This window comes from Poecilia formosa, unplaced genomic scaffold, assembly GCF_000485575.1.
Source record: "Poecilia formosa unplaced genomic scaffold, Poecilia_formosa-5.1.2 Scaffold90, whole genome shotgun sequence".
NCBI lineage: Eukaryota > Metazoa > Chordata > Actinopteri > Cyprinodontiformes > Poeciliidae > Poecilia > Poecilia formosa.
In genome coordinates, this window is record NW_006800029.1 from 2,041,134 (window position 1) to 2,065,527 (window position 24,394).

Below are 24,394 nucleotides of genomic sequence, written 5' to 3' on the forward strand. Positions count from 1 at the left end.
TGAGTAAGAAGCATTACCACAGTTATGAGTAATCCACCTTATGAGTCAGACGCAAATGCTTGTTCTGCAAACTGTAACATTTCACACACATTTATTTTATTTTGTTGTATATAGAAAAGTATTCAAAGTATATGAGAGCTTAAATTGTGTCATTGGTCCAAACTGTCTCTTCTTAAAATGTTGTTTGTTTGTTTGTTTACATCGCTCCATTGGCACAAAACATCATAGAAGGACACAAAGGGGTAAAATTTGTCAGCAGGTTGCTTGCAAAACCCTCTTTGACAATACTCTCAAAATGATTGCGCCTTGACAACCTTTCACCAATCAAAGACTGTTCTTTTGACCTTACCATCTACCTGGAGCACCAGAGGAGATAAGAGACAGACAGACTGATTACACAGCCTGTCACTGGGTCATTATATAGCCTTGTCTAATCCTGTCTGCCCCTTCATCTTTCTCCTGCTTGCCTTTTCTTACACCCTTTATCTAACAGTGAGGCCTTTGACCCTATGTTGTTTCAGTAAATAACATAGATGCCCTTCAAAAAGAGAGAAGAGATTGCAAGACAGTGGAAGTTAATGAAGGAGGTCTCAGTCTGCTGTGAACCCAACATAAATGAACTGGGAGAAAAAGACGTGAGTGAGAGGGATAGAAAGAAAAATATAGCACCTTCTAAGGTTATCGGCAGCTGTGGTAAAGAGGTATTAAACAAATGTACCTTTTATTACAGCTCACAATCAAAATTTTAGACAAATGTGCAAATATTGAAAAATACAAACAATAACAAATATTATTTTAATCAACATCAGGTGATTTTCTTTGTAAGTTGGCCACAGATTCATAGGAAAATATCTAAAAACTTTACTTAATCCATGGCATTCTACATTTATGACCTTACTAAGAGGCCCTTTTTCCCTAGTTTTGCCTCAAAATGGGAAATTCAAGAGAACATGGCATCATCTAAGTTGGGACAAACATGGCTGGAAAAGGATTGAAATGTATTGTTTCAAAGCTTGGTGTTAACTTAAGCAAGGAACTGCATCTGAATATCACAAATCCATCCTAATAGCACATCTTTACCAGCTGTCAGAAATTGTGGGTGTCAGTTTAGCTGGAAAAGAGGAACACACTCTTCCCAGCAAATAAGCTCACTAAACAGTTTCATGCTGTATCACAATTTTAAAAAAGTAACAATTTCAAACCTATGAAAAATGTATTTCACACCACTGCAGTGTTGCACAAAGTTGTTTCATAGATTTAGCAGTTTCTTTTCCTTCCTCCTTTATTTTGTAAACTCTTATCATCAAATAAGGAGACGATAATGACTGCGTAGGGATTGTATCAGAAATAGTATGTTCATGGGAAAATGTTCTTAAATTCATCATTAAACTTTTTTTTTTTTTTTACAAACAGGTGGTTCAGAGAAATGTATATACCAAAAAAAACAAGTGTTGACAATAATGTATTAATTTTGAGATTCTCAGATCCTGGATTTGGAAATTTTGTCAACCTTTTGGAAATTCCCAAGTTAAGGTAAGGGTTTATTTTCTCCAGGGAATATGCATAGAGACTGTGGTTTTATAAATAGTCTAAAATATGAGTAATACACCATTATTTATGGTAATTAATTTCATTCCAACCATTATGTCGTACACAAATTACTCTGCACAGCTGCAGACTGCTGGGATCAGTGTTGCTTTAAGTTTTCAGAACCAGCGGAAAATTAGTAAATATTAGTGATAATCAGTCTTTGGTTTCACATTGACTTATTGCTCACACTGAGCCAGCCAGCTTTGGCACAACATATTATTAATTTTCCTTTAATAATGTTGTGATATCAATTATTCCTGATATTAGCAGGGGTTTGGTTTTAATGAAAGGAAAATGACTACACACTACACTCAACCAGACAGCCAAACAAAACAAAAAAAAACCTATGTGCACAAACACATCAAAACTTAAAAGAGAAATAAATTCAGTGAACAATCTGAGTTGTTTTTGTTGTTGCTCCTACACTATTTTTCCCCTAAGACCTGCTGTTTGCCTCAAGTCTTTTGCTTTTTTAGCGACTGACACGTCTCGACAACCCCCTCCATAAAATATAGTTTCAATTCTGATCCCTTCTAAAACTTTTTGCTTCGTCTGAGTTAAACACTTGACAGATACAGAAAATAGTTACATTCAGTCTTTCTTTACTTAGTAACAGCATCCACTCTGAAGATCATTGTCAGTGCAACCAGGCAGCACTTACAAAGCGCCTATTCGATAAGTGGAAAAAAAAACTGTATTTTTCTGACCCGGTACTCAACATTCAGAGCTAAAAAAAAAAAGACGGGACTAGTTGAAGAAAAATTTTATCCCTGACACTTTTAAGGTATGCCTGCATTAATGCACAAAATTACCGTTTTGCTTGTACCAACATTTCACTTTGTGTGTTGCTCAAATACACCGAGTTGATGAATAACAGATGGTGGCAATGATAGATGAGTGTGTCACGCTGTCATTAATCCTTTATATGAATGTCAACAGTGTGTCTCCTGCTCTCACCAACTCGTAAGTGCCCTGTGTAACTTGAGCATTTGAGGCTCATTCTCTACACTCACGTCCTCCTATTGCTACACGTAATCAATATATTCACAAAAAAAATACATCAGTTTAGTATGGTAATAATTTAATTGGCGAATGCAACATTTAGAAAATTTGTCACACTGACTCTTTGAGAAAACTAAGTTGCTCTAAAATAATCATGTTATCTTCCTACAATAACAAACTAGTGCATCCCTTGCAGTGGATGTGTTATCATTGCCCTGGATGTTTACATCTCTATAGCGGCGTATGCAGCACGTGGTGGGCATCAACAACATTGAGTGCATGTACAAATAAGAAAAAAAAAAAAAAAGACACTGCACTAACATTCTCTTATGTATGCAGGGAAAACTTAGAAGAGACTATTGATTTCGTGAAAAAGAGGAGGCCGATAACGGATGTGCGAATTTGTCATCCGGGGAGAGATTCAAAGGGAAACGGCCAGTGCAATCATTACCAGCAAGGAGCTGGCAGGGAGGCACTCGCACACAAACACATGCACGTCTTTATAAAAATGGACAGGAGGCTAGGGAGAATATATATCTAAAAAAATGTAAAGCTCAAAATGAATGGGGTCAAGAAGTTAACATAAACAAATCAAATCCTAAAAAAAAAGGCCAGGAAACTGATATTTCCCAGGATTGCTCAGGGTTACAGCTGACTTCTTCTAAAGTTTTAGGCATTTGAATGATGATCCAATTGTACTACACCGTCCCACTGACCAAATAAAACCCCAACAGGTGTCTGATGGGAGACAGGGCGCACTCAGAGTGAGTCACTGCATCTTAACCACTCATACTGCGCAAGTCGAGGAAGAGTTTGAGCTGATGGAAGAGGAAGACAGTGTAAAAATCAATATGATAGCATTCACCATGACTGCTATAATGTTTTTGCCTTTCACACTGCATTACTCATGGAACAGATTGTTACTCTGCTTGGATATGCTTAAGAATCCTATTCAGTTCAAAAGAGGAAAGGTCACTGTCACAGAGCATATAAAACGCCACGGTCTTTTAGAGAAATTATATATTTTAAGGTAAAGACATATCTAAAGCAAATGTGATTTTAACGCTGCAAAATTGGGTAAATGCTTTTTTTTTTTTTCCCATATAAGTATTTTGTTTATGCAAATAATTATTGCTAAAAATATAATCTAAATGTCTCTAATGCCGGTCCCAGCAGTGGTAATTGTCCCACAACTTGAGAACCACAGATCTAAAATGTCCCTTTAAAATTTTGCAGAAACGAAGGGAAGGAATCTGAAGACCATAACGTCACTTATGTTGCCAAAAGCTGTTAAAAAGAAACAAACATAAATGCAGTGAAAGGGATATTCAAAAATATAACCTTTCATATTAAAGTTCACATCTCATATTTAAGCTATTTTTAAAAAAAAAAAAAACTACCCCAAACATCTAATTATAGCTGCTGGCACAGTTCTGCATCGAGTTTATATTCTGCACATTGTGCGAGACGTGTGTGAGTAGAAAGGTTCTGCGATGAGACAGAAGGAGAGGGATGTGTTAAGAAAGGGAAGATAACAAGAGGGGAGGGGAGGCGATGGTGAAGGTGGAGCTGATGATGGGAGTGTGGACGGTTTCTATTTTTAGCCCACATGTGTGATATATGCCAATAGGTGTTCAAAGCAGTGAGTAAGACAGACTTTACCAGACTATTACAGAAGGATTCTTTCTGCTGTCACATTTGAACCTAATCCATAATACTATAACCTAGTGTGGCACCGACAAATTGCATTTCTTTGTAGATAAAATCAGCATCACTAATACATCAAATTCCAGTCCATTTTTCAAAAGGATGACTGAAGATAACCGCTGGCCCCAATATTACCTTCCCTGCCAGAAGGCAAAGGTGCCGAAAGCCTCTATAAAAACGAGTAAATTGAACAAGCTGAGATTGAATTGAGTGCAGGACGAAAACAGATCAGGATAATATCCATAACGTCACTGAGAGAGAGCGGTTATTCTTAAAATGATTGGGCAAAAACAGGAAGGACATAGACGATAAAAACACCAGCACTCACATGAACAAAGTGACATCAATCAACAGATACCAACTGTGAAACGATATAAATAAGAAATCCCCAATGTAAAAGATTCATACAATTTCTCAAAAAAAGACCCCAAAGACATTAAATGAGCTCTAGAGTAGAACAATAACATGAGTGATGGCACAGGAAAAGCCAAATCTGCTGTGACCACATTACAACGTTTTTCTGAGTACGGCTTCAGTGTGGTTGATACGTCTTTGTTTATAAGGCTGCCGTGCAAAGGCCAAAGCCACTTATTGAATTATATGGGTATCCTATCAATCACTCCTTACTGTGACTGGCCCCCCCACTTACTAAAGCATTTATCTGATGAGCTTTCAGAAATGGGCTAATGAATTGCAATGTCCTCTGACTTTGGTCAAATCATAATTGCATCCTTTTCAGGAGGAGATAAGTGAGGTTCTGTCTACGTTTTACAAACTGAAGTTTTGGAGGAGGCAGTGCAGACTAGTCAGGGTTAAAAGGCTAAAATGGAGTAACATTACCATTCAAAAAAATATATATAGTGAACCACCAATATTCACTTTATATCATCTGTGAATAGCTAAAAATCTCTATTACTTGAAACACCTACTGAAATGCTTATAACTGCCTATTTTAACAGAAACCAATATACCTTATTACGCGTTAAAATGCACAGTGGAAATGCTTTATGTACTGCCACAGAAGCTCAAGTTTTCAGCAAACTTACATTTTGCCCCTACTGACAAAATGTTTTCACACAAGTTAGCTGAAGTGCCCGGCCAGTACTAACATCTTTACTCTTTTGATATGTCTTGATGAATATTTCGGTCACAGAATTGTCAACTGGTTCCAGTTAATTGTGCATAGATAAAGCTTACAGAAAATGTCCTTTGCTTTGAAAGTTGTAAAATTCACATCGTGGAACTGTGAGTCTGTTGAACTTATCATACAAACTACTTACTTACAGTTATAAACAACGTAATAGAGGAGTATTGTTGTGAAGACTTGATGAAGGTGGAGTGTTGGAAAGAGTAGAAGCTTCTTAAAGAGACAGAGGCCAATTTCAAAACATCAAATTGTGAAGTCAAAATTATTTCAAGTTATGTTTGATATATTCAGCATTTCTATAACAACTGAGGATATTGCAGTTACATGAATGTGCTATAAGGCACTGTGAGCCTGGACAATACATAATACCATCCCTTCAACTTGTCCAGCAAAGCCAATGCATGTTCTCTCACTGTGGATTCTGAAAACATGTTGAGGTTCTTAGTTACAAAGCAAAACAACTTTCACGTGTTTGGAATATGCAGGAGTTTTTCTACTGCATTTTGGTCTGTTTTTCTCACTTTGTAGCCACGTGCACACATGCAAATCTGAGTAAACAGCGCAGGCAAACACAGACAAGAGTATACACACACACACACACACACACAAAAATGCACACATTTGGAACAGCAAACTCTCAATATTAGCCATCAGTGAATGTCTAAAAACATTTGGCCAGGTTTTTGGCATTAGTTTACTTGTCCGTGGGGTCTGGCTCAAATCTGTTACCGTTTCTCAGCAAGCCTTCTGTACAGAGCACACATCAGTGACCTCACTGCTGGAGGACGGGGTACAGGCCAAGTTTACGACTAAGAGCTGCTCTACAGGGGAAGGAGGAACACACAGAGATACTTCTCTATATCTCTGCTGTCCTCCTTAAAAACCTCAATTTGCTCTCTGACCATCTCTTGGTCCTTTGCTACAGTGTATCACTTTCAGTTTGAGAAAGCAAGCCAAGGAACTGTCCTTTCTGAGCACACTGGAAGACGTATTTGTTTCTCAACACTCTTAATGAAAATACAATTAGGCCACACGGATAAGACTATCCACTGATTACAAACCTCAGATGAAAAAGGAACCTCTGTTCCAGCAGAACTACAGTTGAAACGAAAAAGCAAAAAGACACGTAACCTGGAATTGATCTTATGTTAGTTATAGAAGATCAGGCCACATCTGCATCTATCTAAACGTCACAGGTCTCCTATGAGACAGACGGAGAACAACCCTAAGTCATATGTTATTCTCCAGCAGTGTGGTGTTGCGCAGTTTGTGTTTTATACTCAATCCTTTGATTGTTTTTTTGTTTTTTGTTTTTCCTCTTGGCAATTTGACATTTACTTTGTCACATCGCTAATGAATTGAGTGGAGTTAATGAAAACTCAGAGGTTAATGTGTCCAGAGCTTTATCTGACCGGGCCATGCCTAGTTGGAAGGAACAAATGGAAAGATGTTATCCCCCTTTCAACCACCTGCTGCCGACCTGGCCCACCTGCCCATGAAATATTTGCTATGCTCCAGAGCACATGGGCCTGACCTAAATCCACCTATTAGGCTGGCTAGCATCACAACAATGATTAAGTGAACCGTGCAGTTAAGGGCTGGCAGTAGAAACAGTCAGCTGGCTCTTAATAGCGTGAATCTTAGCTGGGTGGATTTGGTTTACATATTTTACATCGCTTTTGTGAGAGATCCAAAAAGAAAACAGCTTGTGACTAGATTTCCTAGAGTTTTATCTGAATTTTATCTTATCCTAAAACTTTTGTCTGAGGAAGCATAGGGACGTACAGAAGCAGTTTAGATGATGTATTCTCTGCAACATGCAGTTAATTTAAGGTGTAGGATAGAGTGCAACGCTTATAGCAAATTAAAAAAAAACAGCAGAATTGCTGTATTTGATCCTTTTGCAGTTTGCAGATGGATCATGCTGAAAAAGATTTCAAACAGCAAACGTTGTGATCACTAAGTTATCCACTTTAAAAATTTGCAAACATCTTCAGTTAGAATTTAGCAAAATAATTTCTGCTATATTTTCCATGCCAAATGTTAGATCCTCATGGTTAGGCAATTTATATGCTTCATCCAGCCCCGTTGAACAATTTTTTTTTCATATTCAGGTGTTAAAATTTGTTCTGTATTTACATTTAGAATGAAAAATAATCAAGCATAACAAACTATTTAAGGGTTAAACCAATAGCACTACCTGTATATCTCTATTCTTCTTTAAATGCATATCAATTTCTTTTGATAAACATAAACTCATTAATTCTACTAAGGCAGCAGATACATTTTTTTAACCAGTGGCTTTGCTGAATTTTTGCATTCATTAAAAAAAAAATAATTATTATTTCTGAAATGTGACAACTCTGAAATACAGTAAGGCTGTGCTACAGTTATTCCAACATATCTGTGTATTCTGTTTTTGATCAGGCAAAAATCAAAACAATAGCTTTATTTATACTTATGCATCATCACCTCTCCCACCTCCTTTGTAATATAAATAGCAAAGAATGATGTTTTTGTCTTTTTGTTTTTTCCTCCCTCACGTTACCGACATGCTGAGGAGATGACATTTCCACACAGTGTGTATGTGTACATGCCCAAGGCGAATATGCATAGAGCACAAACTGTGATAAATTAATTGTAATTTAGACTGGTTTTTAAGAGATGCCTGTGCACTGCAGCACTGCAGGTTCAAAGTAGTGTCTGTAGGAGAGCAATGAAGAGAGAGGGAGGAAGAACGAGAAATGAGCAGGATTTAGGCAGACATTTCATGGACTGTAGAGCACTGCATTACAAAACAATACTCTGAAGTCTTTTGGGATTTTTTTATTTTTTTTTTTACTTATTTTCACAGCAACATTATGTTGTAAATAGAAAGAAAAGAGAAAAACTAGGAAGATAGTTTAGAAAGAAGAAGAATGTCTGCACACTGACAAATAAAGCTAAGCTGCACGTTACAGAGAGAAACACTGTAACCTGCAGTGTTTCTCTCTGCATGTTACAGAGAGAAAGTAACACGTAATTACTGTACATTTCAATTGGGGCTGCGACCATCAGTCAATTTAACCCATGACATTGTCAATAAAAATTCCCCAGGCAGAATATTGTTGACATGTTATACCGCCGCATTACAAAGTAAATGGAGTTTAAATAGCTTTAAAATGCAGACAGTTATATAGATAGTATCGTCGCTATGGACACTTGCAATACATCAACATCTCAAAAGTACGACCAAATTAATGTGGCATCTTGACTCCTACGACCAACTGAAGCCTTTTAAGTAGGTAGAGATGTAGAAACTACATGTAGAAACATCTCCACCTAAGTTTTAACTTTTAACACAAACACATTTTTCTAACAATATCTTTAGTAGCTCTGATAATATATGATGATGACTGAATACATAACTCAACAACAAGAAGAGGATGAAAAATTGTTCTAGGTTTAGGACTCAGAAACGTCAGTGCTTGCGTTTCACGTGATTGCATCATGTAGCCATTTACAAACATCCTTTTTATGCCACTTGAGACCGAATGTCATGAACCCATTTCCTGAAAAGCGTGTGACCGGTATCTGTTTTCCATAGCATGCTCCTTGTATAGCATACTGTTTTTCAGGAGAACAGAAGTCATTTGCTCAATCTACATGTGTTCAGTTGTTCCCCCACAGACGGGATTTTAGGGAATTATTTTTGAATTCCACATTAGAGTTCCAGACGACGTCCCCCCACTGCCAAAGAACCTGATTGATTTCTGCATTATACTCTTTCATTCCCCACAGTAAGCCAAGGACACATCTCAGAAATTATTTTGCACAAATGAGACAGCTAGGCGGACTTCTGAGCTCTACGTTTTGAACAAGTTATTGATGCAGCGTTAATTCAATCCTAATAAGATTAAAACATTATGCTGACTGTCTCATGTGAAGTGAAGCCAGTGAAAATCCTTTTATTGAGCTGCAGTGGACCATGGCCTTGCTACTCCCTGAGCATGGAGGTAGAAGTTGGGTCATGCGTACGAGACGGGGGTTTGAAAATTGAATTAATATTACCACCAGTCAACCTTTGAAGGGCTTACTGAAATCTGCTAATGGTTTTAGTCCATTACTTGACTTTTATGCTCTTCCCAGTGCTTGGTGTTTTCAGATGGCACATAGCAGGTTTAATCCCTCTGCATGGGTAATCCCCCAAAGACATCTGGATAAAAGAGAAAAGTTGATTCCTAGCTTTGGGAAGGACATACCCTGCACCATGCTCTCATATAAGTATGGTAAAGCACACCAGAGGTCAAGCAAAAATTTTGACCATTAAATGAAAAGAACACTTTTTTTTACTACACTGACCTAAATCAAATGTCACGACATAAAATCCTGTCAGATTATCCTCCATGAAGACACCCCCCCCTCCATCAACACACAACGCACACTTTTACAAAGGCACACGTTCACTAAAGGGGTCATGGGGGGAGAGAACTAGCAGGACAAGCACTAATCCGCACAGATTTAGTGTAGCAGAACAATTGCTTTTGTCACCCTGGATAATCAGCCCAGAGTACAGTTTATAAATTACAGTACACGCAGTAAAAAACAAACAGGGAGACGGTGAGCGTGCAAGTGAGAACAAATGCGTACACTGCAAGTGTGAGAGTGAGAGCGCATAAAAATGGAACAGTGATGTCAACCTGTTCAAAAGCCCGTCTGCAAGCCTCAGAAAATTACTCCGTCTCATTCAGAAATGGTTTGTCACACACTCTGCGGGGAAATAAGAGGTAATTTATTTCTCTAACTTGGCCTACATATATAGATAAGTATCATTCACATTCCCTTCAGCCTCTATTATCCAGACAGTAATGAGCATGTCTGCCCAGTGGACACAATAAGGCCTAATCCATGATTGTTTACATTTGGGTGTTTGCTCAAAGCAAGCTAAATCAAGGGCCACTCCAGTAAAATGACAACAACAATGCTCTACTAAGTGATGATGTAACTGTCCTTGTGTATCAACCCTTATTTATGCAATTCAGTGTTTTGCTAACTAAAGAAGCAGTTAGCATTTATTCCACTTTTTTCACAACACTGGGAAAATATACTTCTGGGAATGGCTCTTTGTGCTTTACCGTCTCACCCGTGTCATTAAAATCAGAGATCTAGGACAGCGAGGACCGATTTAATTGCTCTAATACATTATTGACATGCAGAGCATGAATATATGTCTAGGGCTAGCATATATCAGCCTCTGCTGTCAGATGGAAATGTGAATATTTCTTCAAGTGATTAAAGGAAGAAAAGCCATTCCAGCTTATATTCTTGGCTGCATAAACATTTTTTATTTAGAAGATATTCTGTATTAAACCAATTTAATGACCAGGAATGAAATATGTTCTCTGGGGAATACACACGGGAACTGTTATAGTAATGCTAACCAAGCTAAGAGCTTATTTCAGAGCAAAAAAATAAATAAAAACAATATAAAATATCAACCCCATCATCATTTTGTCTTTATCTTAAAGTAATGGTACAACTTTTACAGTGACTGTTCTTTCACTTCCATAAATTGGTGTTGACCTTGCTCCTTGTACTTATAAATAATGAGCCCTTGTAGCAGAAAGATTAGAAAAAAAATCATTTTCAATGCTACTAATGGATCATTTTTTTTGTTTTGTTTTATTTTTTTGCCACAGCTCTTAAAGAGAAATCACAACTTTCTGGAATCAGTATGAGCAGTAAAAACCAGACATCAGAAATTGGTCTAAAGTCTATTATTTCAGCTCTGATCTCTATCACAAACCAAAGCATAAATATCACAGAAAAGAATTATAAATCTTTCCATGGGATTTGCTGTGGGGAGGAGTCATCAGCTGAAGCATACCACTGCACACTGGAAACTGATAATCACCAGCTCATTATGGGACTCCTCGCAGAGAGCCTGCTGGTAATTGAGATGGACACGACACAAGTGTAGTCGGCTTGGAGGGATCATAGATGAAGGAAATCAACTGCCAGAAACTAAAAGGCAGGTTTGAGGTAATGGGGGTGGGGTTAGTTTCAAAGACATAGAGCATTCTTTCGTCTTTTTATGCATCAATTCAATCACTCCAGTAACTCTAGCCCAGTTAGCCAGGATTAAGCAGGCCAAAATTAACTGTAATGTTTGCATGCATGGCACAGTAATATGTGGAAAACAATTGCACATGTGTGAAACAGCTTAAAGAGAGACACTCGTGGTAGACACTCAAGCTTGAAATGCTTGGCAGTCAAAACAATTGGGCAAACATCCACATCTATGGATAAAAAATAGGTAGGATACATGCCAATGACCAGGCAGTGACATCTGAGCAAAGATCCAACAGAGCTGAAAGTAATCATTTTTTAGATTTTTGGGAACATCAGATTTAGGCATGGACTTCTGTGACCTCATAAACAAGCACACAAACGGATATGCACTCCACTTTTTTAAGGTCAGTTTTCATGTATTTATTTAGAAAAGATTACTGTTTTTATGTGTTAGTTCTAACTTTCATTTTAAATATTTGAAAATATATATTTTTTTTAGCTGCTGCCACTGCAAAAAAAAATAAAAAATAAAAAAATAACTAAAGAAATAATTTATTAGGGACAAGAATAAGTTCACGGTGTGCAATCAGAAACTGTAATTAAAATGCATTCTGAAATTTAAACTAATTTCAATATCCTACAATAGAAAAATTGATTCGTCATCATTTCTGTGATTACAGAGCAAAGCTTATTAAAATTCTACAACTAAATTCAATTTGTTTACCAAAATATGTCCCAGTTTTATTGAGCCAATTAATTTAGATGTTGCCTCAAACCAATTTCTTACTGTCGCCCCGTCTGCTGCTTCGCACTGGGACAATCCTGTCTGAAACCCAGTTTTGCACATTTCTACGCAAGTACTTAGGATTTCTTTTCAGATTCCTGCTCGCTCACTTATAGGAATGCTGTACACTGACTGATGGGAGATCAGCAGAAGTCAAACATCAGCAGCACCTACGGAAGAGCCAGATGTAGTAAAGCTCCTCAAGAAAACCATGGATACTTGTCCCAGCATTTATCCTCTAAATAAATTAATAACAGAAGATGGTGCACAGCATGGACGTACGCAATCTTTTATATTTACTCCATAAAGCAAAGTCTCGTGTGATATTCATACACCAGAGAAATGGAAAGTAATGGATTACTAATTCCAAGATACTTTGATCCAGTTAAAGAGGAAGTATAAATTAAAACTGCTTCATTTCAATTTAATGTATGGATGTTGTGACGAGCAAATAAATATTGCACCAGGGACTTTGTCATACTTTAAATAAAAAAAAATGAAAATGTTTTCCATCTTGTGTTTTTTTTTTTTTCATAATGATTAAAAGTACACCAATTAAAAGCTTGGATTTTTAAAAGTGAGACTAAGCTACTGTCTTTTTTAACCTTTATTATGAGTTGTTTTTTAAGTGTGAAGAGATCTGAATGCATAAACTTAAATTTTTCAAACTAACTCACTGAAAAGAGAAGACAGACACTATTTAGCTGTCAGGTGACTCTGAAATATCTTTCAGATATCAAGAACAGCAAGTTTCCAAAAATGTTCCCGGACAAACAGTTAAATGAAGGTTATCATACAAATTCAGGCACAAGTTTTTTTTTTCTTTATTTCTCAAGTTTATTTCTGTTTCCTTGAGACCTTTAAGGCCATCAGGCATATTGACTTGAGATCTCATAAGCCCATGCATTATATCAGCACCGGCAGCATTGGATTCACACCTAAACATGAAGACAAATACAGCATCACTGTGAGCACCGTGGGGCGACTGTCACTCAGTGGGTAGTTGTTTTTCCCATTTGGAAAGTTGTGGGTTTAATTCGAGCCTCCATGATGATCTGCCCCTGGGCAAGGCACTTAGCTCCAAGTTTCCTGCCAATCTTCATATCGGCGTATGAATATGTTAGAGTGTGAATGGGTGATTGAGGCTTCAGTGTAAAGCACCGAGAGGTCTTTAAGAACGGACTTTAAACATTATAGCATTGGAACACGATCTCATGCACAGAGCAGCAACTGCAAGTTCATAACGGAAGTGGGACGTGTACTAATGGTCATTTCCTTCCTACTGCCTAGATTTTCTTACTGTGATAAGTACCTGTTTTTACTGCAGGAGCTCCACCACACACAAACCTGCTCTTTAGTTTGATGTGAAAGAAAGCATTACTTAAGGTAAAGAAGCCTATTTAAACTGAAATCAGCGTTGATCAACGTGCTTTGACTTGCGTCTGTTTGTGACTAAAAATCACAGCTTGAAGTGATTCTGGAGTGAAGAATAGTAACTTGTTCTATATAACGGCGCAAGGTTAACATTGCTGTGAGTGCAAATGTCGCCTGAAGTATTTCCATTTATCTTCCCCTGGAATAAATCCCTTGAAAACCCTGAAATGATCACTTTTTTCCTCTTAATGAATAATTAAATTTTTCTTATATTAATCTTGATTTAATTAAGGAATTAAAAGATACTTGTGGGGGCGGAGGAGTTGATTTGATTCAGCATATGTATGCTGAAGTGCTCTGAATATACAAGGGAGAGGTTTTTTTTAACGCTGAACTGCACATCAAATAAAACGTATGTTCTCATTTCTTACATGTTGTTTGGAAGTACCAGAGAAATAGGATTATAAATCATTCCTCCACCAAACCCCTGTGGCGTGTGCATATTCTGCACTAATGATCTCCTCCCCATTTATCAAACTCCAAACAACTCTGTGGACGCAGAGTCAGGTTACCACTAATTTTGACCTTGAAAGGAAAAGGCTACAAACAGATAACTGCTTTCATAAATCCAGGATAATGTGTCGGCGACATCACATTAAGTCATAATCTCATCACCAATTCTAATTAATAGCCCTAACAACAGCTGTCTCACATTTCTCACTGCTGCACGAATCCATACTCGCGCGTTTCAATTCATCATTGTTTTCCACAAGCTGCTGCCTCGAACATAAATGCTCTATAAATTTAATGGCAAAGACTCATCAAAGGGGGCGGAAACTAATGACTGGATGAATACAAATGAGCTTTTCAACAAGGAAATACAGTCATGTTTGTTGCGTCACCAGCAGACGTACTAAACCCAGATATGATATGCACATAAAACCTGTGCACCAGAGTCAACAATATAACTCATGCGAGAGGCTTTGTGTGGTTGTCAAGGAGACACCGAGCTCCGCATTGATCCTCAAGGCTTAGTGATCAAAAAGGAGCTGGCTTCTGATAAGCATATTAAATCACATACAGGCATAGCTACAGTAATGACTACAACACAACCAAACACTCCAGCTCTTATCTAGATTTCACTGACTGAAGCAGCCTAATTGGTCCACAAAAGTCAGTAAGAAAAAACAACAACAAACATTCGGCTTATTTTTGTCCTTTCATAGGCACAGTTGTTTACATTGTCAAACTGTTGCTGTAATTACCAAAACAACAGTGGTACTCTTCGTTTTACACACAGAAATCTACAGCAGAAAATAAATCAAACAATAGTAAGCTGATGAGGTTAATTCACAACAAGGTAAACTGAGACACAGATTTATCTAAAGGCACACCTCAAAGACACTTCTTCCTCACGCGGTATCATGGTATCATAAAATAAAACAATATCCAGTAAATCGGGAAGAGATACGTATTTGGACATTAACATGTGTGCTTCAACTCTGAAAAATGTCTCTGGACTTCCAAAGGTAAAATTGATGTTTACAGAAAAATCTGAACCACCTTGAGAAGACGCAGGATGGAGCATTACAGCATAAAGACATTACAGATTACAAATAAAACTGAGAAATAAAGATTGTAGTTTTTGCATGTATGTACTATTTTCTGATGGAACTTAAATTGAAGTATTTGGCCATGATAACCACCAATACATTTTGGAAGGGAAAATACGCTAACAACAGTATCTCTGCTGTGAAGCACAGTGACTCAAAAAATAATATCACCTAATTCTATTTAAAAATGTTTTAAGACGACAAAATCAATAATTTCGAGTGTTCATATCAAATCCCTGGTCTAAGTTTTAGTAAAAAAAACATAAAATGGATTCAAAGTTGAAAAGCTGCATGTGACCAAAGCAGCTTACAAAAAAGCCTCGATTATTCCAGTTCTGTAGGAAGAAATGGGTCAAAATTCAAAGTTTATATAGCTTATGTGTATAAAATGCAAAAGTAGGGCTACAAAATGTTTCTGGAATTAATCTTAACACGTTTTTCAAATTCACAGCATCAATAAAGAAGCACTATTCTTCTTTTTCCTATCTTGTCAGCTGAATTTATAGATAGAAGACCTTCTGTGATAGCTTTATTTAGTCTGCAGTCTTTCTTTCTGTACACTATCATGTTTTGATGTAATGTATGCGCTCAGAAAGAGGGAGCAGACGTGAACCTGTTGTGTGGGAGAGGAAGAGCGACTGAATCAAGATGTTTTCCGAAAATTTGTGATCCGATTTTAAATTGCAAATAAAATCCATAATCTATAATCTTAACTGACCCAAAAGGAATAAAAAACAAAGGGAAAAAGTTATTTCTCTCAGTACCACACGCACACTTCAGCTGTATTTTCCTGGAGCACGGTTCTAGACATCTTAAAACTAACAATCATAAAAGCTCCCCGAGCCAATAATGAAGCAAACATCATCTTCAGAAGTTTGATTTAGACATGTCTTCTGTGCATCATCACAGAGGAGCTCCGGTAAACAACAGTGTAAAACAGGAGTGCTCATTGCAGGTTTTGTTGGCAGAGACATGCTCTTTAGCACAGATTATAAGATTACATTAAAGCCAAAACAAAGGGACAGGACTTGATCAGCTTCCCATAAGTGATCGAGGCCCTTCCCAAAAGCAGACTCTGAAACCAGATGAGTGAAAGGTCAGGCTGGTGTCTCACAAATCTGAAAGGCGGAGCAATGTCTCTGCAGTTTCCACTTGGTATCTCAAGGTGCAAATTTGTCATCTTGTGTTATGAGTATTAAACACACAGAGAGCGGGTAAAAAGACACACATTCACACCTTTCCTGCTGCCTAAACCCGTACTTGCCGCTTTGAGTATCAGGTAAACTATTCAATAATGTGTTTGATATCAAAATAATTAAATAAGATGGAGAATTTTTTTTACCACAGTTGTCACTTTTCCCGCTAGAAATATAAACAGTCTCAGGCACAATTAATATAATATATTTTAGTCACCAATCAAAATGCTGATTGGCTTTTTTTTCTAGGCTATTTAAGTTTTCTGGAGATTATTCTTGTTTAGTAATAGCAAATTAAACTTTTTTTTTCAATGAGTTAAACATTTACCTGACCAAACCCAACACATTTTAAACAGGTTTAAACGTAAATACCGCTTAAAGAGGCAGAATTTGTATCCTTCTCTTTTTAATAATACTGTTAAAAATAAATGGTCTTTTGAATGAAAGTTTGCTTGAGGGAGCTTTTTTGCATGAGCTCTAGGGTAGCCTATAATTAACTTTTTCATTGATTAAGGCAGTGGGTTTTTTTTTTTACAACCCTGCTGGTTTCACTGTAAAAAAAAAAAAAGGTGGTGATGGTGAGGGATGCAGAGGTTGCCAGAAACAGATGGCCGACATAAAAAAAGGCTAAGACATAAAAAAATAATTAGTTTCCCCAAAGTCAATCAGCTAGTCAATTAGGCAACCTTATTTGGTCATCAATGATCCTTGATTATCATAAGCATTTCAGTGACAGAATATGTTACTGGAGGTTAGTAAACTTATCTCACCTCTGCTTTTTGAGTTACTTATTGGGGAAAAGCAGGTAATGGGCTAAACAATTAGACAATATCAGTAGGGCATAGACTTTCTCATAACCTCCATAAGTTGATAAAATACAAATGTGAAAGCAGCAAAAAAAAAAAAAAAAAAAAAAAAAAAAAAAAAAAAAAAAAAAAAAAAAAAAAAAAAAAAAAAAATAGGATCTTTGGAATAAATGCAGCTAAAGAGATTTAGAGAAACAGCAATGGGATTCTGTCTTTTAACTAGATAATGCAAATTCGTTTTTCTTCATGGGGGAAATGAGTTTCTCAAGAGGTGCAGTTGGTAAAGGAATCAGATAAGACAAAGATACTATGGGAGTACCTAACTCTTCCATGACTCAATTAGCATTCTGATGAGCATAATGCCATTTTGAAAGAGGGTGAGGTAATTCCAAGCATGAGACATTCAAATGACTCTGAGTCATTGCTGGAGTGAAAATACATATTGTCTCTGATTAAAACAGCTGAGTGGTTTCATAAAACCATTTTCTGAAGTATTCTATAACCGTATTATGAACATCTTGGATTCCTGTCTCAACTTGGATAATATTTTAGCAATGTGAGGCAATAAAGCTTTAATAACTCCAGCAGAGCACCTTTGGGAGATGATAGATATTCACTTTGTAGTTGTGCAACCAAGAAATCTGCAGCAAATATGTGTTGCCATCATGCCAATCTGGACCAATAATTGTGAGGGCTTTCAACACCTTGTTGAATCTATGCCAGAATGAATTATTAGAGTTTCAATAGCAAAAGCGGGCCAGCCCAGTACTGAGAATGTGTTTCAGTAAGGTTAGATAGATACAATATAATTAAAACCCCAGTAAATACGGCATTATACAACTGGAACAAAAAGACATAAAGTTTAATTTTCCCGATTGCATGGTCATTTCACAAAAGAACAGAGGTTACAGCAAGTAATTTTGTGTATAGTCATTTGTCCGTTTTGGTAATGGTCACTATAGCTTTTCAGATCATAATTCTGCAATCAGTACTTAAATACATATATTGCCATTATGAATTTCTTTGTTCTTCACATCATAGAAGCTGATATGAAGAGATAACAAACCGTGTGTAGGTCAAGAACCTACGGATGGTTGCAGAGCTAAAGGGGGCGTGGCTAACAACTTGTAGCATTCACCTGAGCAACATTTATAAGAAATGTCAGATATTTCCACCTGATTAAAACCTGTGTTACGATCCTAATACTGGCTGTCCAAATGCCCTTTAAGTGACGCCCTTTAAAGAACACTTGTTATTGTCCATTCTTAAGAAGTTATATCCAGCTGCTGATTAAGTCTTGCTCAGATGAGATGGAGACCTGAAGATCCTGCAGTGTTTTTGTTCTGTACACACATCCAGAAAGAACAGCCTAGAAAGTCATGCTGTATCACTCCTAAAGCAGGGTGGCCAAGTCCAGTCCTCGAGAGCCACCATCCTGCAAGTTTTAGAAGTATCCTTGCTCCAACAGACCGGGATCAGCTCTACAGAGGCCTGATAACGAGCCATTCATTTGATTCAGGTGTGTTGAAGCAGGGATGCATCTGAAAGTTGCAGGATGGTGGCTCTCGAGGACTGGACTTGGCCACCCTATCGATCTGTGGCTTCAATTTGTTATTTCCTCCCAAGGTAGGTTAGGCATGTATGGACGGATCAATTTTAACCCCCAATTCATGTAAAGCCATTTTAGTTGATGAAATGAAAGTATGTTCTTTACAGAGGAGTTACTAGTGCCATGCAGAGTACTGTTTTTTTGTTTTTTCCTACAGAAAGTGCTCCCGGCTCAGTGCGTCTCCGTTTAGTTGTGCTTGTATCTTAAAAGAGCCACTGATCGAGCTATTCCTGCATTAATTTCATTTACTCTTTGTCCCAGACCTGACAAATGACCAGTCACACTGATCCCAGTTCAGTGTGGAGTTTGTTTCTGGTGTAGAAGAAGTGGATTTTCTCCACTGTCAGCACATCGCTGAATTTTAAGAAGCGCTGCAAAGTCAACAAGATACAGATACAATCCGATCCACTTCATTAAGCGTAAATGTTTACCAGTTGTAATTAGTTAATCAACTCCACCTCTCTGCATGGCATTACAATTTTAATCAAATCAAACTGTATCGTTTTTATCATTGAGTTGCTTTGGAATAACTTGAATTAAATGGGAGTCTATGTAACTATGCATCAACTGAATCCATTTGTCTTATAAAACACGTTGATATAAAATTAGTTGTGAATTGGTACTGAACAATTCAGCTGAATTGAATCAAACTCTAATAAAAGTACTTAGACACACGTTTAAGGCCTAGGAACCAAAATAGAAAGTCCAGTACAACATTGTTTGAGGGAACTGGCTTTCATCTTAGTTACGTGAGTATAAAAGTTTTTACTAACACCTTTTTTGCAGATTCAAAAACAAGTAGGAAGAGCGTAAAAAAAATAAAAAAAAAGTATTTACAAGATCTTTGAAAAACTAACATAACCCACGTGCAAGGAGAAAACATTTGTGTTTACACATACTGCTTAATTAAACAAAGACATATTTTCTCTAAATGTGTTTGTGTGTCGGTTCCATGCATTTATGACGTCAACTGTAAGCAGAAAGCAAAATGTCAGGAAGGTTTACATTAGTCAGCAGATGCAGTGGACCACATCATTAGTCACTCTGACACCCTCTTCTGGCCCTGGCTTTATTGATGAGACCAAGCTCAACAGCTACCCCTCTCTTAACACACACAAACACAGACGCTGATCCTCCTCTGAAAGCAACAGGAGACTGATTCACCATCTCAGGTGGAGAGGCCAGCACTGTGGCTGTGTATGGGCCAGGAGCTACTGCGTGTCCAGAAAATTAACATCCAGCAGAGCAGAAAATGTCCACGGTTTAGCGGATGTTTGTTTGCAGGTGGAGTGCACAGGCAATCCAGAAACAAACATTTCCACAACAACAGGTCTGTACAGGTTGTGAATGGCAGGGCATGGTCATAGGGTTCCAAGTGTGTCACGGCAATGAGCTCAGAGCCGTTTATGGCCTCAATGGCTCTGACATTTAGCAGGATGGTGCAATTTATCAGCTTCTCAGTCTGACTCATGTGCAAAAACAAACGCACACAAAGTCATCTAAAGCATTAGGCCCAATAGTGCTACATCCCATAACTTTGTTTGTGTGCATTGTTAAATGAACATTGTTTGAGTCAATGCCCTAGTAAAAAAAAAAAATGATTGCAGAATTTTATGATGAAAACTAATTGATGCATCACAAATGCTCAAAATCTTCTTCCTATAGCACTCAATCAATGACAATTTACAGTTTTTAAACAGGACACAATAACAACCTGAATGCTGCACAATGATCAGTCGTTTACTTAGTAAATGGCAGCATTTCTGCTTTTGTAAATCTGTTAGTACCAATAATATTAAAACTGTCGGTAACCTCAAAGCAAATATTTGATTCGCTTTGAATAGAGCGCAGTTATGTGCTTCACATTTATAGCCTTAACCTCAAGGCACTTTATCTCCATCCAACAAAGAGTAAGTCTATTTGTGGGATGTAGTTGAAGTAAGTAGGAGTGCTCTCCACATGCAGAGTCACTGTTTCAGTTGATCCTGGAAGTGTGTTGCTGCTAACCACAGGGGGAGTTAGAGACAGCAGTAATGCCATAATCTGTTTCTCCATCGCCTCTCTAATGTTTTGTTTCAGTGAGGCGCTTTCAACTTCCTCTTTCTCTCCACATTTCCCCATGTTCCTTTTCTCAGTGATGTTTTGAAGTCTGAGCAGTGGCACAGTCATTACTGAAAGAGAATATCTTGATGGCTGCTCTTCCCAGAAGAGTAGTCACGAAACAAAAAAAAGAAAAGATGCACGGAGAAGAAAGTGCTATTTCTCTGCAGTTATATGAAAAGTTTAGAAGAGATGCTTTGGAGAGAGTGGACCTGCTTTCAGAAGCACTTGCAGGTTTTGAGTCCACAGAATCAGACGCTTCAAGTTAAGCTGTAATCAAACATTTACCCACACAGCTTAAAATAGAAATGGATCCATTTCCAGATTCATTTGCCGAGTCTCATAAACATGCATGCACGCATACACACACACAAACACGCACACGCGCGCACACGCACACACATACAGCAAATCACAACCAGATAAAAGACATGTGTGCTCTTACCCGAGCGTTGTCATAGTAACGATGGTGTACCAAAAGGAGGCTGGGATGCTGGTGAATTTGCTGGAGGTTGAACCCTTCTCTGCGTAGAACATGACAGTGGCAAAGATAATTATGGCCATGGTGAGGGAGAAGAGCAGGAACCCCAGCTCCGAGGCACAGCTCTTCAGCGTGTAGCCCAGGATGCGCAGGCCCTGCGAGTGACGGGAGAACTTAAAGATACGGAACACCCGGAAAACCCGCAGCGTCACGAAAGCCCCGCTCACGTCCTCGTTGTCAGTCATCACCAGCCCGATGTAATAGGGTAGGATGGCCACCACATCAATGATGCTCATGACGGATCTCATGAAGCGGTAGCGGTTGGGCGCAGCAAACAGGCGCATCAGGTACTCCACCGTGAAGATCATCACGCAGGCAGTGTCCATGCAGAAAAAGGCCACAGTGTAGCGCTCGCCACATGGCACTTCCTTCATGTTGGGCGCTGAGCCGCAGGGCACTGTCTCTACCACGTTGGTGATGACAGAGACAGCAATGAAGAAACCAGTGACATAGTAGAAGACCAGAGCCATCGTGGAAGTGTGAGGGTTCTCAAATGCACGCCACATGGTTTCCCTGAATGTCATGTTGGGCAGCTTGGCATCTTTGTTGTCCTCCTGGTCGTCCATGAGGCGCTCTGCATTCTCTCGCTTCCTGTCCTTGTACTCTTCATAGCAGCAGTCCCCGATGATCTCTGGGACAATGCCAAAGAAAGCTAGCTCCTCATCATAAGAGGAGATGCACTCATATCGTGGATAGTGGAGCTTGCCAGTGCGGTAGAAGTTAAGCACACTGCGGAACACGTCAGGGTCACGGTCAAAGAAGTACTCTTTGGTGTCCTCGTTGTAGAAGAACTCCTTCTCTGAGCTGCCGAGCAGCGTGTCCGGATAGCGGTCCAGGGTGTTCCTCCAGGTCTGGAAGCGCCGTCCACTGACATTAAGGACTATGAGCTCGTCCTGCCTCTTGTTCTTTTCAGTGGGGGCGACCGGCATGGGCAAGTTGGCCACAGGCATCCAGCCGATCGCCGCTGCCCGGGCAAACGGAAGCCATGCCGCTACTCCCGCTGCCATGATGGTTTCGGCTCGGGGCGCAGGGGGAAACAGGTCAAACACCTTCACAACCAGCTTGACTTCAGCGTCTTCACCATCTGTGATAAAAAAAAAAAAAAAAATTAAAAAAATAAAAAAAAAACATGGAAGAAATCGATGAGGGTGGGAATCACTTAAACAATAATGCTTCAACTTTGATGGGGGAGGAGGGGCGATTCTGATATTTTGATATTAAACTAACAGAGATATTACAATGTAAACAAAATCACAAGCTAATTAGAAAAACAAAAGCAGGTCTCTTTAAACAACATTTCAATCATTTATTTTCAATATGAAATTAGTTATTTAAGGAGTGACAGAAATGAAGTTCATCATTAACTGGATGAGAGCTACATTCTTAGACACAGTTTTGATTAGCACAGTGGGTTTCAGTGCAGAGACAGATTGCACCTTCAAAAAGAATCATCTGCCTTCACTTCAAGGTTATCTTTCTCTTCTCCTTCCTGCGGAGCTGCAATACGAGAACCTCCTCAGGTTATAATTAACTGCATCTTACAGATAAAAAAAAATGCAAAAGGGAAAAGCAAATTAAATTACTAAATTGGCATCATTTTTTTTTCTTCGTATCTCTTTAAAACTTTGACTTTGTTGAAGGTCTTTTTCAGGGTAGATCAAAAACCTGTTGAGTTCCAGCTCAAAGAAATAGAGAGAGAGAGAGAAAGAGAGAGAGAGAGAGAAGATGCAGCTTAAATTTTAAAATCAAACAAACTATTTAATAAACAGCAAATGAAACCACATTAATTTGACACCCGGAATGTTAATAATTATAAACTGCGATTCAGGATCTGCCGGCGCAATGAGTCAAAGAGACACAGAGAAGATTGAGAGTAATATCTTCTTGTTTGCGGATGAATGTTGACCGCTTTCGGTCAGTAAGGCTTCAAACTCACCGATTCAAAATTCTCCATCCAAAGAAACACGACCGCCTCTCCGAACTGTTAAGTTTCAACCAGCTAGGGTTTTTTTTTTTTTTTTTTTTTTTAATAATTACTGATAACGTGTCTGAAAAAAAAAGATGGCAGAGAAGTTATTAAGCTAAGAGAAGGACATTTCTACTTAGAAGGGAAGGAAAGCGGAAAAGTAGCGCTGAGCAACGTACCACAGTCGTTTTCTATCAGTTTCCATGATGCGGGAGGAAAAACGATGAGCGGAGTCCGCCGTGAGGACCGCGTTACCTTGGCTTTTCGGGATGAGTGGTAGGAAGAGACGGAGGAGGAGGAGGAGGAGGAGCGCCCTTCCTCTCTCTCCTCCCACCTCTCTCTCCCTCTCTGCGCAGGGTAGGTTTGTGAACCTGACTACAGTCGGTTCAGGAAATATAAGTTGTTGTTTTTTTTTTTGTCATAATCCTTTGGACATTTTATCTTTTCTGTTTTAATCTTTATTGTTTTCAGATATCAGCTCATTTCTTGTCTTAGTTCAGTTATTCTTCTCATTTTGTTTGCTTGTTTGTTTTGTTAAGGCTCCTATATGGCCTAGTCGGCATACTGTGGAATATTTTAATTTAGCTGTGGCATTGACTCTGATTACAGGTGATGAGAAGATGGGTGGAACAAAATCTAGAACAATGTTGGATAAAAATCAGTTAGAGACTAAGAAAGACATTGGAGTAGCTTAACTTTCCAGGAGGGAAGCAACTTTAAGCATACAACTAAAGAATCGCTTGGATGAAATCATATGTGTGTTTTAGAATGGCTCAGTCAATGTGCAGATCTTTGGCATTGCTTATGAATGGCTGTTTGTAGAACTCCAGCAAAATATGGGAACATATTCTATTGTGGAAAGCTAGTAAACACATATTCTAAAAAGTCTTGCGGTTTTCGGTGCAAAT

At 38.3% G+C, this 24,394-nt stretch overlaps 1 protein-coding gene across 3 annotated transcripts in view; it reads right to left on the reverse strand.

Annotated features, from left to right (window-relative positions):
- Nucleotides 1-23,779, reverse strand: part of kcnd3 (potassium voltage-gated channel, Shal-related subfamily, member 3) — a 129,933-nt gene extending 106,154 nt beyond the window's left edge. The window contains exons 1-4 of one of the 3 annotated variants that reach the window (XM_016674099.1): nt 23,666-23,779; nt 23,457-23,568; nt 22,957-23,057; nt 21,425-22,604 (exon numbers count right to left, since the gene is read on the reverse strand). In XM_016674099.1, coding sequence (XP_016529585.1) covers nt 21,425-22,604; nt 22,957-22,972 — 1,196 coding nt within the window. In that variant the 5' untranslated portion in view covers nt 22,973-23,057; nt 23,457-23,568; nt 23,666-23,779. The remainder of the gene's footprint in view (nt 1-21,424; nt 22,605-22,956; nt 23,058-23,456; nt 23,569-23,665) is intronic. The other 2 variants (XM_016674101.1, XM_007557704.2) reach the window with 2 other exon arrangements.
- Between the last annotated feature and the right edge of the window lie 615 nt (nt 23,780-24,394).